The 14137-nt window shown below is 38.0% G+C and overlaps 1 protein-coding gene across 2 annotated transcripts in view; it reads left to right on the forward strand.

Moving 5' to 3' along the window:
• The first annotated feature begins 7420 nt into the window (after positions 1-7420).
• Positions 7421-14137, forward strand: part of LOC127881358 (uncharacterized) — a 90594-nt gene continuing 83877 nt past the window's right edge. For both annotated transcript variants that reach the window (XM_052429129.1, XM_052429130.1), the window contains exons 1-2: positions 7421-7753; positions 8874-9047. In XM_052429129.1, the coding sequence (XP_052285089.1) occupies positions 7469-7753; positions 8874-9047 (459 nt within the window). In that variant the 5' untranslated portion in view covers positions 7421-7468. The remainder of the gene's footprint in view (positions 7754-8873; positions 9048-14137) is intronic.

Here is a 14137-nt window from a genome sequence, read left to right on the forward strand (position 1 = left end):
TAAAGACACAACTCCGCATTGGAGCAATGAAATCACTCTTGTGTTTAAAATGTCAGTTGGTTGAAATGTATGTAAACAAAGGTTTGAAAATGCGCTGGACAGTTAGTTTTGATGCATAATGCTACGGCAAGCACGGTAAGAATGTTTTTTTTTCATACGTTTTATTGAATTATGGTATCGAGGTTCGTGAACTTTGCAGGGAAAATGCCCTTTTCCCCGTGAAGATTTCAGTCATTAATACTGTCTGATCGATCACAGCTGGGTCACGCGAGTTGTGTATCGTGTTATTTCTTAAAAGTTGACCCAGTATTTGTAAAATATTGCAAGACATATACATTTCCAGAAAGGAAATTTATTTCTGCGTTGAATAAGACCAAGATCGTGAAAATCGCTGCAAAATTGATGAAGTAATGGCTGTTTAAAACGATGCATCCCGTTTTCGGATGATTTCGAGTTGGATACCTTGTTGAATATATATTTAACTTATTTTTTTAAAGAAAAGTTGATTTTTCGTTATAATATGATTACTTATCATTCCAAAATATGTTTTCACTAATTAGTATTATAGCCACACGCTAACCACCTGTAGCTGGACACTTTTAAAAAACACTATACAAATTCAAGTACTTATGCACTTAATTGATTGTAAACAATGACGGTTGAAATCCGTGCGTGGGAATTTTTCTGGTAACCAAGAGCGACGTCAACGTTCATGACAAACCTGTTTATATGACATTTATTTATTGATTTTTTCCAACTTGATTGAAAATTATGTTTTATGATATTTTAATACATGTAGATGAAGTAGTTGTTTTCTCAACGAGGAGTACAATAGTTGTACAGTACTAGACACGAGTACTTGTAACTTTCAGGTTTCTCTTTATACCACAGACATTATATAGTCATAAAATGATAAATATGTGTTTATAGAAATTGTAATTATAGCATGGTAAACAGACTAGAGAAATCTGAAAGTTTCACGCACAGGTCTGTGGCAATGGGGGTTTGGGCTACTTTATAAATATGAGGTCGATATGCAATGCACATCGGTAGATTACGTCTACTGTAATTATTTGGACTAGGGAAGGGCCACAATTCCAACACATCAGCCCCGTTATGTCCTGAATTAAATACATGTATAATTTCTTGAGTGCCAATTGCATCTTACAAATATCAAAAACATTCACGGCAGTCAATTCATTGTGTAAACCTACTGGTCTTCATGGCAATAATGAACGTATTTAGTTTAATGGAGATTATATAACGAAGGGAACTAATTCAGCTTATTCAGTTTACTAGTCAAAATGATTCGGATGTTTTCGCTTTTTTTCCGAAAAGTAATTTATTCAACATACGGAAAATAAACGCGCGCCACCTGTTGTCATAATTTAGTAACTTGCATTCTGCTAACTGCCTGTTGCTAACTGCCGTTGTTAATGACGCTTAGTGGCAAAACCGATTATGACTGGTTTCAGGAATAATGAACACACAAACATTGGATAGTCACCAAGCATGTTGAAACAATCATCAAGTATAACCGATAGAGAACAAGCATGTTGGAACTGTCATGAAGCATGTTAGAATAAACATCACGCATAATGTAAATATTCATCATGAATGATGTAATGTTGCAGCAATCATCAAGTATAAACGAATAGACAACAAGCATGTTGGAATTGTCATGAAGCAAATTAGAATAAGCATCAGTCATAATGTAAATATTCACCACGAATGATGTTACTTTTACCTAAATATCCTTCCATAGACATGTGATGTTACTAAAATAGACATAGAGATTTGAGCATTGGGAGTGACCTAATCATACTGTGCTTTAGCAGTATTACGGAATACCGTTAGTGCCATCGTGGTTACACATTAAAATCCAGAGGGCGAGAACGCGAGAACGCGATAGTACGATGGCGACAATGTGACAATACGATGATGACAGGGTGACAATACGATGGCGACAATGCGATAGAACGATGGCGACAATGCGAGAACGCGATAATACGATGACGACAATCAGACAGTGCGATGACGACAGTGCGACAATACGATTGCGACAGTGAGATAGTACGATGGCGACAATACTACAGTTCGATAGTGCGATAATACGATGACGACAGTGCGAAAATACGATGACGACAGTGCGACAATACGATGGCGATAGCCGACAGTGCGATAGTACGATGGTGCCAATGCGATAACGCGATAGTATGATGGCGGCAATTCGAAAATGCGATGGCGACAGTGCGACAATACGATGGCGACAATGCGATAGAACGATGGCGACATTGCGATGATACCACGGCGAAAGTACGATATGACTATCGCATTGTCGCCCCCGTACTATCGTACTGCCGCCATTGTATTGTCGCACTGTCGCATTGTCGTCATCGTACTAGCGCGTTTTCGCAATCGTACGAACGCATTGTCGCCATCGTATTGTCGCACTGTCGTCATCGTACTTTCGCGTTCTCGCATTCTCGCCCTCTGGATTTTAATGAGTAACCACGGTGGCCCTAACGGTATTTTGTACAGTAAAGTGCGTAAAATCTGGAATAACAATTTATATGCCGAAAACAGATGTTGAAAACCCGACTTTGTTTTATAAGTAGTAGTCTTAATATACAATGAGTTTTCCGAGCATTAAATAAACATATTAAAATAAAATTCATGTTCGTATCGGTTGAAGTTCTTGTTAATAGTAGAAGCAAAGAACACAATAAAACGCTGATTGGGCTTACTAATTTGAGGCAAGAAAAAACACATCGCGCTATTATATATAACATATAACGCGCATCCGCAAAGTTCGAGCGCCCGTCTCGGTGCCGTCGTTTCCGGTGAAAGTTTCGCACAGGAGCTACCGAGTTTGGATATGAGACCACGAATCATGGCTTGACTTGATATATCAGTCAGCGTAGAACCTGACCAGACTGCGCGGTTGGACAAGCTAGGATGGACCAACTTTGGCCGCATATGACATAAGACCCATTTTCGCATGACGCGGGTCATCTGACCTTTATAATGTGTATATAGCTTTGAATGGAATTTGCGCATAGTTTTTGGCATGGACTTATTGTTATGTTAATGTGTTGCACGCTTTTAAAAGCAGAGGGCATATATAAGATCAATTATACTACGGAGTTCATTTTCTGTTACAAAATGAAATGCAATAAAGATTGTTACTCAGCGGTGTGTACAGCATGACAGCGTTGTCTGTCTGCGATGCATTTATACTGGTTCTAAGCTGGCATACTCACCAATTGGACTCAACCATCTGCTCGAACAAGAAATTATAAGTTCTACTAGCATAAACCTTTAATTGTAACTCATTTTAAAAATATTCATGTTATTTATATTATTCAATTTATTATTCAAAATTATAATTATTATTTCCTTTATTTTTGTTTTTCGCATTAAGAAACTTATTCGGCTTACGAAACTGAAAAATCCCATTGGAAAAAAAATCCCATGGGATAAAAAATCCCATGGGATAAAAAAAAATCCCATGGGATTTTTTTTTTTTAAACACGACTAAACGCATTAAAATATCGTAGTTGTTCATCATTTCATAAAATATGATGTTTCTGAAAGTTTCATGAATAAATCTCTCAAAATAAGAAAAAAATCCCATGGGATTTTTTTCCTCCCATTAAAAAATGGGATTTTTTTATTACTATATATTTTTATATATAATTGGCATAAAACCAATATCCAGTCCTTAAATAACGTTAAAATACTTGCAAACGCAAATAAAACACGTTTTTTTAAATGTTCAAAATCCCATGGGATTTTTCTCCCATTTGCAAATTATGGGAGAAAAAAAATCCCATGGGAGAAAAAATCCCATGGGAAAATCGAAAATCCCATGGGAAAATGCAAAAATCCCATGGGAACCCCAACTTTGCTTATAAATTTCATAGTGAAGAAAACGCGTTTTTTGAGTGAAAATAACCAATTATTAATCAACGATAAGACTTTTATCGCATACTATGTCTCAAAGTAGCAAATCTTTAAGAAAAAGGGTACTTAAGTTTGCGAAATTTCGGTTTCGCAAAGTTTTTCCGGTGGCCGTTATGTAAGTGTAGCCTTAGCATAAGTGAAACCATATGTAAGTGTAGCCTTAGCATAATTGAAACCATATGTAAGTGTAGCCTTTGCAAAACTGAAACCATATGTAAGTGTAGCCTTAGCAAAACTGAAACCATATGTAAGTGTAGCCTTAGCAAAACTGAAACCATATGTAAGTGTAGCCTTAGCATAACTGAAACCATATGTAAGTGTAGCCTTAGCATAACTGAAACCATATGTAAGTGTAGCCTTAGCAAAACTGAAACCATATGTAAGTGTAGCCTTAGCATAACTGAAACCATATGTAAGTGTAGCCTTAGCAAAACTGAAACCATATGTAAGTGTAGCCTTAGCAAAACTGAAACCATATGTAAGTGTAGCCTTAGCAAAACTGAAACCCTATGTAAGTGTAGCCTTAGCATAACTGAAACCATATGTAAGTGTAGCCTTAGCAAAACTGAAACCATATGTAAGTGTAGCCTTAGCAAAACTGAAACCATATGTAATTGTAGCCTTAGCAAAACTGAAACCATATGTAAGTGTAGCCTTAGCAAAACTGAAACCATATGTAAGTGTAGCCTTAGCATAATTGAAACCATATGTAAGTGTAGCCTTAGCATAACTGAAACCATATGTAAGTGTAGCCTTAGCAAAACTGAAACCATATGTAATTGTAGCCTTAGCAAAACTGAAACCATATGTAAGTGTAGCCTTAGCATAATTGAAACCATATGTAAGTGTAGCCTTAGCAAAACTGAAACCATATGTAATTGTAGCCTTAGCAAAACTGAAACCATATGTAATTGTAGCCTTAGCAAAACTGAAACCATATGTAAGTGTAGCCTTAGCAAAACTGAAACCATATGTAAGTGTAGCCTTAGCATAATTGAAACCATATGTAAGTGTAGCCTTAGCAAAACTGAAACCATATGTAATTGTAGCCTTAGCAAAACTGAAACCATATGTAATTGTAGCCTTAGCAAAACTGAAACCATATGTAAGTGTAGCCTTAGCATAACTGAAACCATATGTAAGTGTAGCCTTAGCATAACTGAAACCATATGTAAGTGTAGCCTTAGCAAAACTGAAACCATATGTAAGTGTAGCCTTAGCATAACTGAAACCATATGTAAGTGTAGCCTTAGCATAACTGAAACCATATGTAAGTGTAGCCTTAGCAAAACTGAAACCATATGTAAGTGTAGCCTTAGCAAAACTGAAACCATATGTAAGTGTAGCCTTAGCAAAACTGAAACCATATGTAAGTGTAGCCTTAGCATAACTGAAACCATATGTAAGTGTAGCCTTAGCAAAACTGAAACCATATGTAATTGTAGCCTTAGCATAACTGAAACCATACGTAAGTGTAGCCTTAGCAAAACTGAAACCATACGTAAGTGTAGCCTTAGCAAAACTGAAACCATATGTAAGTGTAGCCTTAGCAAAACTGAAACCATATGTAAGTGTAGCCTTAGCAAAACTGAAACCATATGTAAGTGTAGCCTTAGCAAAACTGAAACCATATGTAAGTGTAGCCTTAGCAAAACTGAAACCATATGTAAGTGTAGCCTTAGCATAACTGAAACCATATGTAAGTGTAGCCTTAGCATAAGTGAAACCATATGTAAGTGTAGCCTTAGCATAATTGAAACCATATGTAAGTGTAGCCTTAGCATAAGTGAAACCATATGTAAGTGTAGCCTTAGCAAAACTGAAACCATATGTAAGTGTAGCCTTAGCAAAACTGAAACCATATGTAAGTGTAGCCTTAGCAAAACTGAAACCATATGTAAGTGTAGCCTTAGCAAAACTGAAACCATATGTAATTGTAGCCTTAGCAAAACTGAAACCATATGTAAGTGTAGCCTTAGCAAAACTGAAACCATATGTAAGTGTAGCCTTAGCAAAACTGAAACCATATGTAAGTGTAGCCTTAGCAAAACTGAAACCATATGTAAGTGTAGCCTTAGCATAACTGAAACCATATGTAAGTGTAGCCTTAGCATAACTGAAACCATATGTAATTGTAGCCTTAGCATAACTGAAACCATATGTAAGTGAAGCCTTAGCAAAACTGAAACCATATGTAAGTGTAGCCTTAGCAAAACTGAAACCATATGTAATTGTAGCCTTAGCAAAACTGAAACCATATGTAAGTGTAGCCTTAGCAAAACTGAAACCATATGTAAGTGTAGCCTTAGCAAAACTGAAACCATATGTAAGTGTAGCCTTAGCAAAACTGAAACCATATGTAAGTGTAGCCTTAGCATAACTGAAACCATATGTAAGTGTAGCCTTAGCAAAACTGAAACCATATGTAAGTGTAGCCTTAGCATAACTGAAACCATATGTAAGTGTAGCCTTAGCAAAACTGAAACCATATGTAAGTGTAGCCTTAGCATAAGTGAAACCATATGTAATTGTAGCCTTAGCAAAACTGAAACCATATGTAAGTGTAGCCTTAGCAAAACTGAAACCATATGTAAGTGTAGCCTTAGCAAAACTGAAACCATATGTAAGTGTAGCCTTAGCATAACTGAAACCATATGTAAGTGTAGCCTTAGCATAAGTGAAACCATATGTAATTGTAGCCTTAGCAAAACTGAAACCATATGTAAGTGTAGCCTTAGCAAAACTGAAACCATATGTAAGTGTAGCCTTAGCATAACTGAAACCATATGTAATTGTAGCCTCAGTATAACCCTAACAGTATGATACTGTAGTCAAAGCATAACTGGAGCAGTTTGAAAATGAATGCTTTAGCATAACTGTAACAATATGTTACTGGAGCCTAAGCATAAAAGTAAAGGTATATAAATCAATAATGAAAAATAATTGCTATGACTCAGCATTTTTGGCGGGAATGTATATGTTGTATGATGTTTGATGTGTTTCTAATGAAATCATGAGCACTTAATGTAAATAATTATAAAATATGTTTTAGCGGTTATTGTTTCTTTTTGTGTCTTAATTAAACTACTAGTACATTTTGGTTTACTGAAAATACTACATCTCATTGCCTTAATAAGCAAATGAAAAACAGATGTGCGATTCCAATATTATTAGTTGGACTTTTCGTGGAATTCCAACTTTAAGTGCAAATTATTATATCAGATAGTATACAAAAAAGAATTTAAGATGAAACAAACATGCCAGATTTTATGAATTAAGGAAATCGCATGACAACAAAATTAAATGAGTCTGCTTTCATACTGCTTTCATACTGCTGATAGATGGCGTCTCATCTGGATCCAAACTGTTTGCAAAGGCCTTCAAAATTCGGTTCTAGCACTGAAAGAGTTAACATAATCGTTATAAATATAAATGTGTCATTTTACAGGGAATATCAGATCTTCAGAAAAGCCTCCTTGACGTCACACTACAGCAAGGTTACATGGGGGAGAAGATCCCAAAAGTTTGGCTCAACTTTGAAAACCGCATCTTGAGCGAACGAATGAAGAAGAAAAACTACCTAAAGTGGGAAATGATCCGTCAATTTGCGATGGACCAAGGAATCTTCGACGAGCGAGATGTGAAGATGGCGGTTCAGCTTCTCCATGATCTCGGGACCATTCAGTACTTTGATAACGACTTCCTACGGGATTACGTCGTTATCAATCCACAGTGGATTGTGGACGTGATGGCCTGTGTTGTCTCGGCACAGAGCTCGCCCATACAGGTTTGAGTTGTATTATTGTTGTTATTCATTGTGATCAGGTTTGAGTTGAATAATTGTCCTTATTCATGGTGATCAAGTTTGAGTTGTATTATTGTTGTTATTCATTGTGATGGTTTTTCTGTAATAATAAGAAAGTTTTTTCTGTAATATTAGGTAAAGTTTTTTCTGTAATATTAGGTAAAGTTTTTTCTGTAATATTAGGTAAAGTTTTTTCTGTAATATAAGGTAAAGTTTTTTCTGTAATACATGTATTAGGTAAAGTTTTTTCTGTAATATTAGGTAAAGTTTTTTCTGTAATATTAGGTAAAGTTTTTTCTGTAATATTAGGTAAAGTTTTTTCTGTAATATTAGGTAAAGTTTTTTCTGTAATATTAGGTAAAGTTTTTTCTGTCGTCACTGATAAGCCTGTGTGCCCTGCACTGCCATGGCTAATTAGGGACCACACTTTACGCACATGCATTTAACCCCCTTTTCACAAAGCGCGTCTCTTATTATTATGTTCAGCAAATGCTCTTTCAAAATGACATACCTAATATGTTGGACAACTTAAACCAAAAATAGCAAAAGTCTGTTGAACTTATTTAATATTTGAAACCAATATTTCTTTATAATATAACTTTTATTTTATATTATTTGATTATTCAGCAAAACAATTGGAGATGCATTCATGATAAAAATTACCAATGTGACTTCGCGTACTGTAACCACATAAGCATCTAAATATTGCTTAATGGTATATAGTTCTACTGTTTCATCACAATTTTGCTTAAGTATAAAAGTATATAGTATTTGACCATCGTCATGCAAAATGGGTCTTATGCCATATGCGGCCAGCGTAACTATGGGCCAGCTTGCGCATCTGCGCAGTTTTTTCAGGAGCTACCCTTTCTGCTTATGAGACATTTATATATTATATGACTTTTTAGCAGACAGAGTAGCTTCTGACCTGACTGCACAGGCTGGTTTGGAGCTACCTTGCTGCTTATGGCATAAGACCCATTTTTGCATAATGCAGGTCAAATACTTAATACTTCAATATTAAGCAAGATATTATAACTGTAGAACCATATACCATTAGGAAATACTTGGATGCATATGATGGTTTTATTTCGATATTCAGCAAAACCATGGACGGTTCTTGCACGAGGACATCCCCAATGTGTGGGCGAAGTATGACCCGGCGCTACACCAGTGGCTTCTGCGTCTGACCGAGGACTTTGACCTCACCTTCCCCCTGCCTTCGGAGCCCGTCAACATCGTGCCTTGCCTGCTGCCTGGGGAACAACCTGATGACGTAAGTACATTTTATAAGTTTTAGGTTACTTCTAATGCATGATCAGTTTTAAATATTGTAAATGTTCTCTTGCAATAAATCAGTATTTGTTAAAGTTAAGAATAATGTCTACATCCATTTATCTGCAGTTAGTCTGGGGTCGTATTCCAGAAGCATCTTAAGTTAAATTTTATTCTTATCCTTAAGTTGGGAAATTTTCTTAAGTGTAGCATTTCATATTGCAATACATTGGCATCGAGATATTCATTTAAACAACATCATTATGCCAATGTTATTTTAGAAATACCAAAAAAACATGTGTTTCCATATTAAAGAAAGATAGTCAAAACATTGAAATTTTGAACTTAAGTGAAATTATTTAAGAATTGACTTAAGATGTTTCTGGAATACCACCCCTGTCTTAGAAAATGGGATATATGCATGTTTGTTAGCCATGCTAATCAGGGAAAACACTTTGCCCTTGAACTGGATTTTTATGTATGAGGGACTTACTTGCTTTGGAGGAAAACTTCCATAAGCGGAAAGTGTTCAACTGTTGTCCGTGACTGCACAGGCTTATCTGTTACGACACTACACAGGCTTATCTGTTATAAGACTACACAGGCTTATTTGTTACGACACTACACAGGCTTATCTGTTAGGACACTACACAGGCTTATCTGTTAGGACACTACACAGGCTTATCTGTTACTACACTACACAGGCTTATTTGGTACGACACTACACAGGCTTATCTATTATAAGACTACACAGGCTTATTTGGTACGACACTACACAGGCTTATTTGTTATGACACTACACAGGCTTATCTGTTACTACACTACACAGGCTTATCTGTTACGACACTACACAGGCTTATCTGTTATGACACTACACAGGCTTATCTGTTATGACACTGGACAGGCTTATCTGTTAGGACACTACACAGGCTTATCTGTTAGGACACTACACAGGCTTATTTGTTATGACACTACACAGGCTTATTTGTTATGACACTACACAGGCTTATCTGTTATGACACTACACAGGCTTATCTGTTACGACACTACACAGGCTTATCTGTTACGACACTACACAGGCTTATCTGTTACGACACTGCACAGGCTTATCTGTTACGACACTACACAGGCTTATCTGTTATGACACTACACAGGCTTATCTGTTACTACACTACACAGGCTTATTTGTTATGACACTACACAGGCTTATCTGTTACTACACTACACAGGCTTATCTGTTACGACACTACACAGGCTTATCTGTTATGACACTGCACAGGCTTATTTGTTATGACACTACACAGGCTTATCTGTTACTACACTACACAGGCTTATCTGTTACGACACTACACAGGCTTATCTGTTATGACACTGCACAGGCTTATTTGTTATGACACTGCACAGGCTTATCTGTTACGACACTACACAGGCTTATTTGTTACGACACTACACAGGCTTATCTGTTATGAGACTACACAGGCTTATTTGTTATGACACTACACAGGCTTATCTGTTACGACACTACACAGGCTTATGTGTTATGACACTACACAGGCTTATCTGTTATGACACTACACAGGCTTATCTGTTACGACACTACACAGGCTTATCTGTTACGACACTACACAGGCTTATCTGTTACGACACTACACAGGCTTATCTGTTACGACACTACACAGGCTTATTTGTTATGACACTACACAGGCTTATCTGTTACTACACTACACAGGCTTATCTGTTACGACACTACACAGGCTTATCTGTTATGACACTGCACAGGCTTATTTGTTATGACACTGCGCAGGCTTATCTGTTACTACACTACACAGGCTTATCTGTTACGACACTACACAGGCTTATCTGTTATGACACTGCACAGGCTTATTTGTTATGACACTACACAGGCTTATCTGTTACTACACTACACAGGCTTATCTGTTACGACACTACACAGGCTTATCTGTTATGACACTGCACAGGCTTATTTGTTATGACACTACACAGGCTTATCTGTTACTACACTACTCAGGCTTATCTGTTACGACACTACACAGGCTTATCTGTTATGACACTGCACAGGCTTATTTGTTATGACACTGCACAGGCTTATCTGTTACGACACTACACAGGCTTATTTGTTACGACACTACACAGGCTTATCTGTTATGAGACTACACAGGCTTATTTGTTATGACACTACACAGGCTTATCTGTTACGACACTACACAGGCTTATCTGTTATGAGACTACACAGGCTTATTTGTTATGACACTGCACAGGCTTATCTGTTATGACACTACACAGGCTTATCTGTTACGACACTGCACAGGCTTATCTGTTATGACACTATGAAGGCTTATCTGTTACGACACTGCACAGGCTTATCTGTTATAACACTGCACAGGCTTATCTGTTACGACACTGCACAGGCTTATCTGTTACGACACTACGCAGGCTTATTTGTTACGACACTACACAGGCTTATTTGTTACGACACTACACAGGCTTATCTGTTACGACACTACACAGGCTTATCTGTTACGACACTACACAGGCTTATCTGTTACGACACTACACAGGCTTATCTGTTACGACACTACACAGGCTTATCTGTTATGAGACTACACAGGCTTATTTGTTATGACACTGCACAGGCTTATCTGTTACGACACTTCACAGGCTTATCTGTTACGACACTACACAGGCTTATCTGTTACGACACTACACAGGCTTATTTGTTACAACACTACACAGGCTTATCTGTTACGACACTGCACAGGCTTATCTGTTATAACACTGCACAGGCTTATCTGTTACGACACTACGCAGGCTTATTTGTTACGACACTACACAGGCTTATTTGTTACGACACTACACAGGCTTATCTGTTACGACACTACACAGGCTTGTCTGTTACGACACTACACAGGCTTATCTGTTACGACACTACACAGGCTTGTCTGTTACGACACTACACAGGCTTATTTGTTATAACACTACACAGGCTTATCTGTTATGACACTACACAGGCTTATCTGTTATGACACTACATAGGCTTATCTGTTACGACACTGCGCAGGCTTATCTGTTATGACACTGCGCAGGCTTATTTGTTACAACACTACACAGGCTTATCTGTTAGGACACTGCACAGGCTCATTTGCTATGACACTACACAGGCTCATTTGTTACGACACTGCACAGGCTTATCTGTTACGACACTACACAGGCTCATGTGTTACGACACTACACCGGCTTATTTGTTACGACACTACACAGGCTTATCTGTTACAACACTACACAGGCTTATCTGTTATGACACTGCACAGGCTTATCTGTTACGACACTACACAGGCTTATCTGTTACGACACTACACAGGCTTATCTGTTATGACACTGCACAGGCTTATCTGTTACGACACTACACAGGCTTATCTGTTACGACACTGCACAGACTTATCTGTTATGACACTGCACAGGCTTATCTGTTAGGACACTACACAGGCTTATCTGTTACTACACTACACAGGCTTATCTGTTACGACACTACACAGGCTTATCTGTTACGACACTGCACAGGCTTATCTGTTACGACACTGCACAGGCTTATTTGTTACGACACTACACAGGCTTATTTGTTACGACACTACACAGGCTTATCTGTTACGACACTACACAGGCTTGTCTGTTACGACACTACACAGGCTTATCTGTTACGACACTACACAGGCTTGTCTGTTACGACACTACACAGGCTTATTTGTTATAACACTACACAGGCTTATCTGTTATGACACTACACAGGCTTATCTGTTATGACACTACATAGGCTTATCTGTTACGACACTGTGCAGGCTTATCTGTAATGACACTGCGCAGGCTTATTTGTTACAACACTACACAGGCTTATCTGTTAGGACACTGCACAGGCTCATTTGCTATGACACTACACAGGCTCATTTGTTACGACACTGCACAGGCTTATCTGTTACGACACTACACAGGCTCATGTGTTACGACACTACACCGGCTTATTTGTTACGACACTACACAGGCTTATCTGTTACAACACTACACAGGCTTATCTGTTATGACACTGCACAGGCTTATCTGTTACGACACTACACAGGCTTATCTGTTACGACACTACACAGGCTTATCTGTTATGACACTGCACAGGCTTATCTGTTACGACACTACACAGGCTTATCTGTTACGACACTGCACAGGCTTATCTGTTATGACACTGCACAGGCTTATCTGTTAGGACACTACACAGGCTTATCTGTTAGGACACTACACAGGCTTATCTGTTACGACACTACACAGGCTTATCTGTTACGACACTGCACAGGCTTATCTGTTACGACACTGCACAGGCTTATTTGTTACGACACTACACAGGCTTATTTGTTACGACACTACACAGGCTTATCTGTTACGACACTACACAGGCTTATCTGTTACGACACTACGCAGGCTCATTTGTTACGATACTACACAGGCTTATTTGGTACGACACTGCACAGGCTTATCTGTTACGACACTACACAGGCTTATCTGTTATGACACTGGACAGGCTTATCTGTTATGACACTGCACAGGCTTATTTGTTATGACACTGCACAGGCTTATCTGTTACAACACTACACAGGCTTATCTGTTACGACACTACACAGGCTTATCTGTTACGACACTACACAGGCTTATCTGTTACGACACTACACAGGCTTATCTGTTTTGAGACTACACAGGCTTATTTGGTACGACACTGCACAGGCTTATTTGTTATGACACTACACAGGCTTATCTGTTACGACACTACACAGGCTTATCTGTTATGACACTACACAGGCTTATTTGTTATGACACTACACAGGCTTATCTGTTACGACACTACACAGGCTTATCTGTTACGACACTACACAGGCTTATTTGTTATGACACTACACAGGCTTATCTGTTATGACACTACACAGGCTTATTTGTTATGACACTGCACAGGCTTATCTGTTACGACACTACACAGGCTTATCTGTTACTACACTACACAGGCTTATCTGTTATGACACTACGCAGGCTTATCTGTTA

The sequence above is a fragment of the Dreissena polymorpha genome, chromosome 5 (assembly GCF_020536995.1).
Source record: "Dreissena polymorpha isolate Duluth1 chromosome 5, UMN_Dpol_1.0, whole genome shotgun sequence".
NCBI classification, from domain to species: Eukaryota; Metazoa; Mollusca; class Bivalvia; order Myida; family Dreissenidae; genus Dreissena; species Dreissena polymorpha.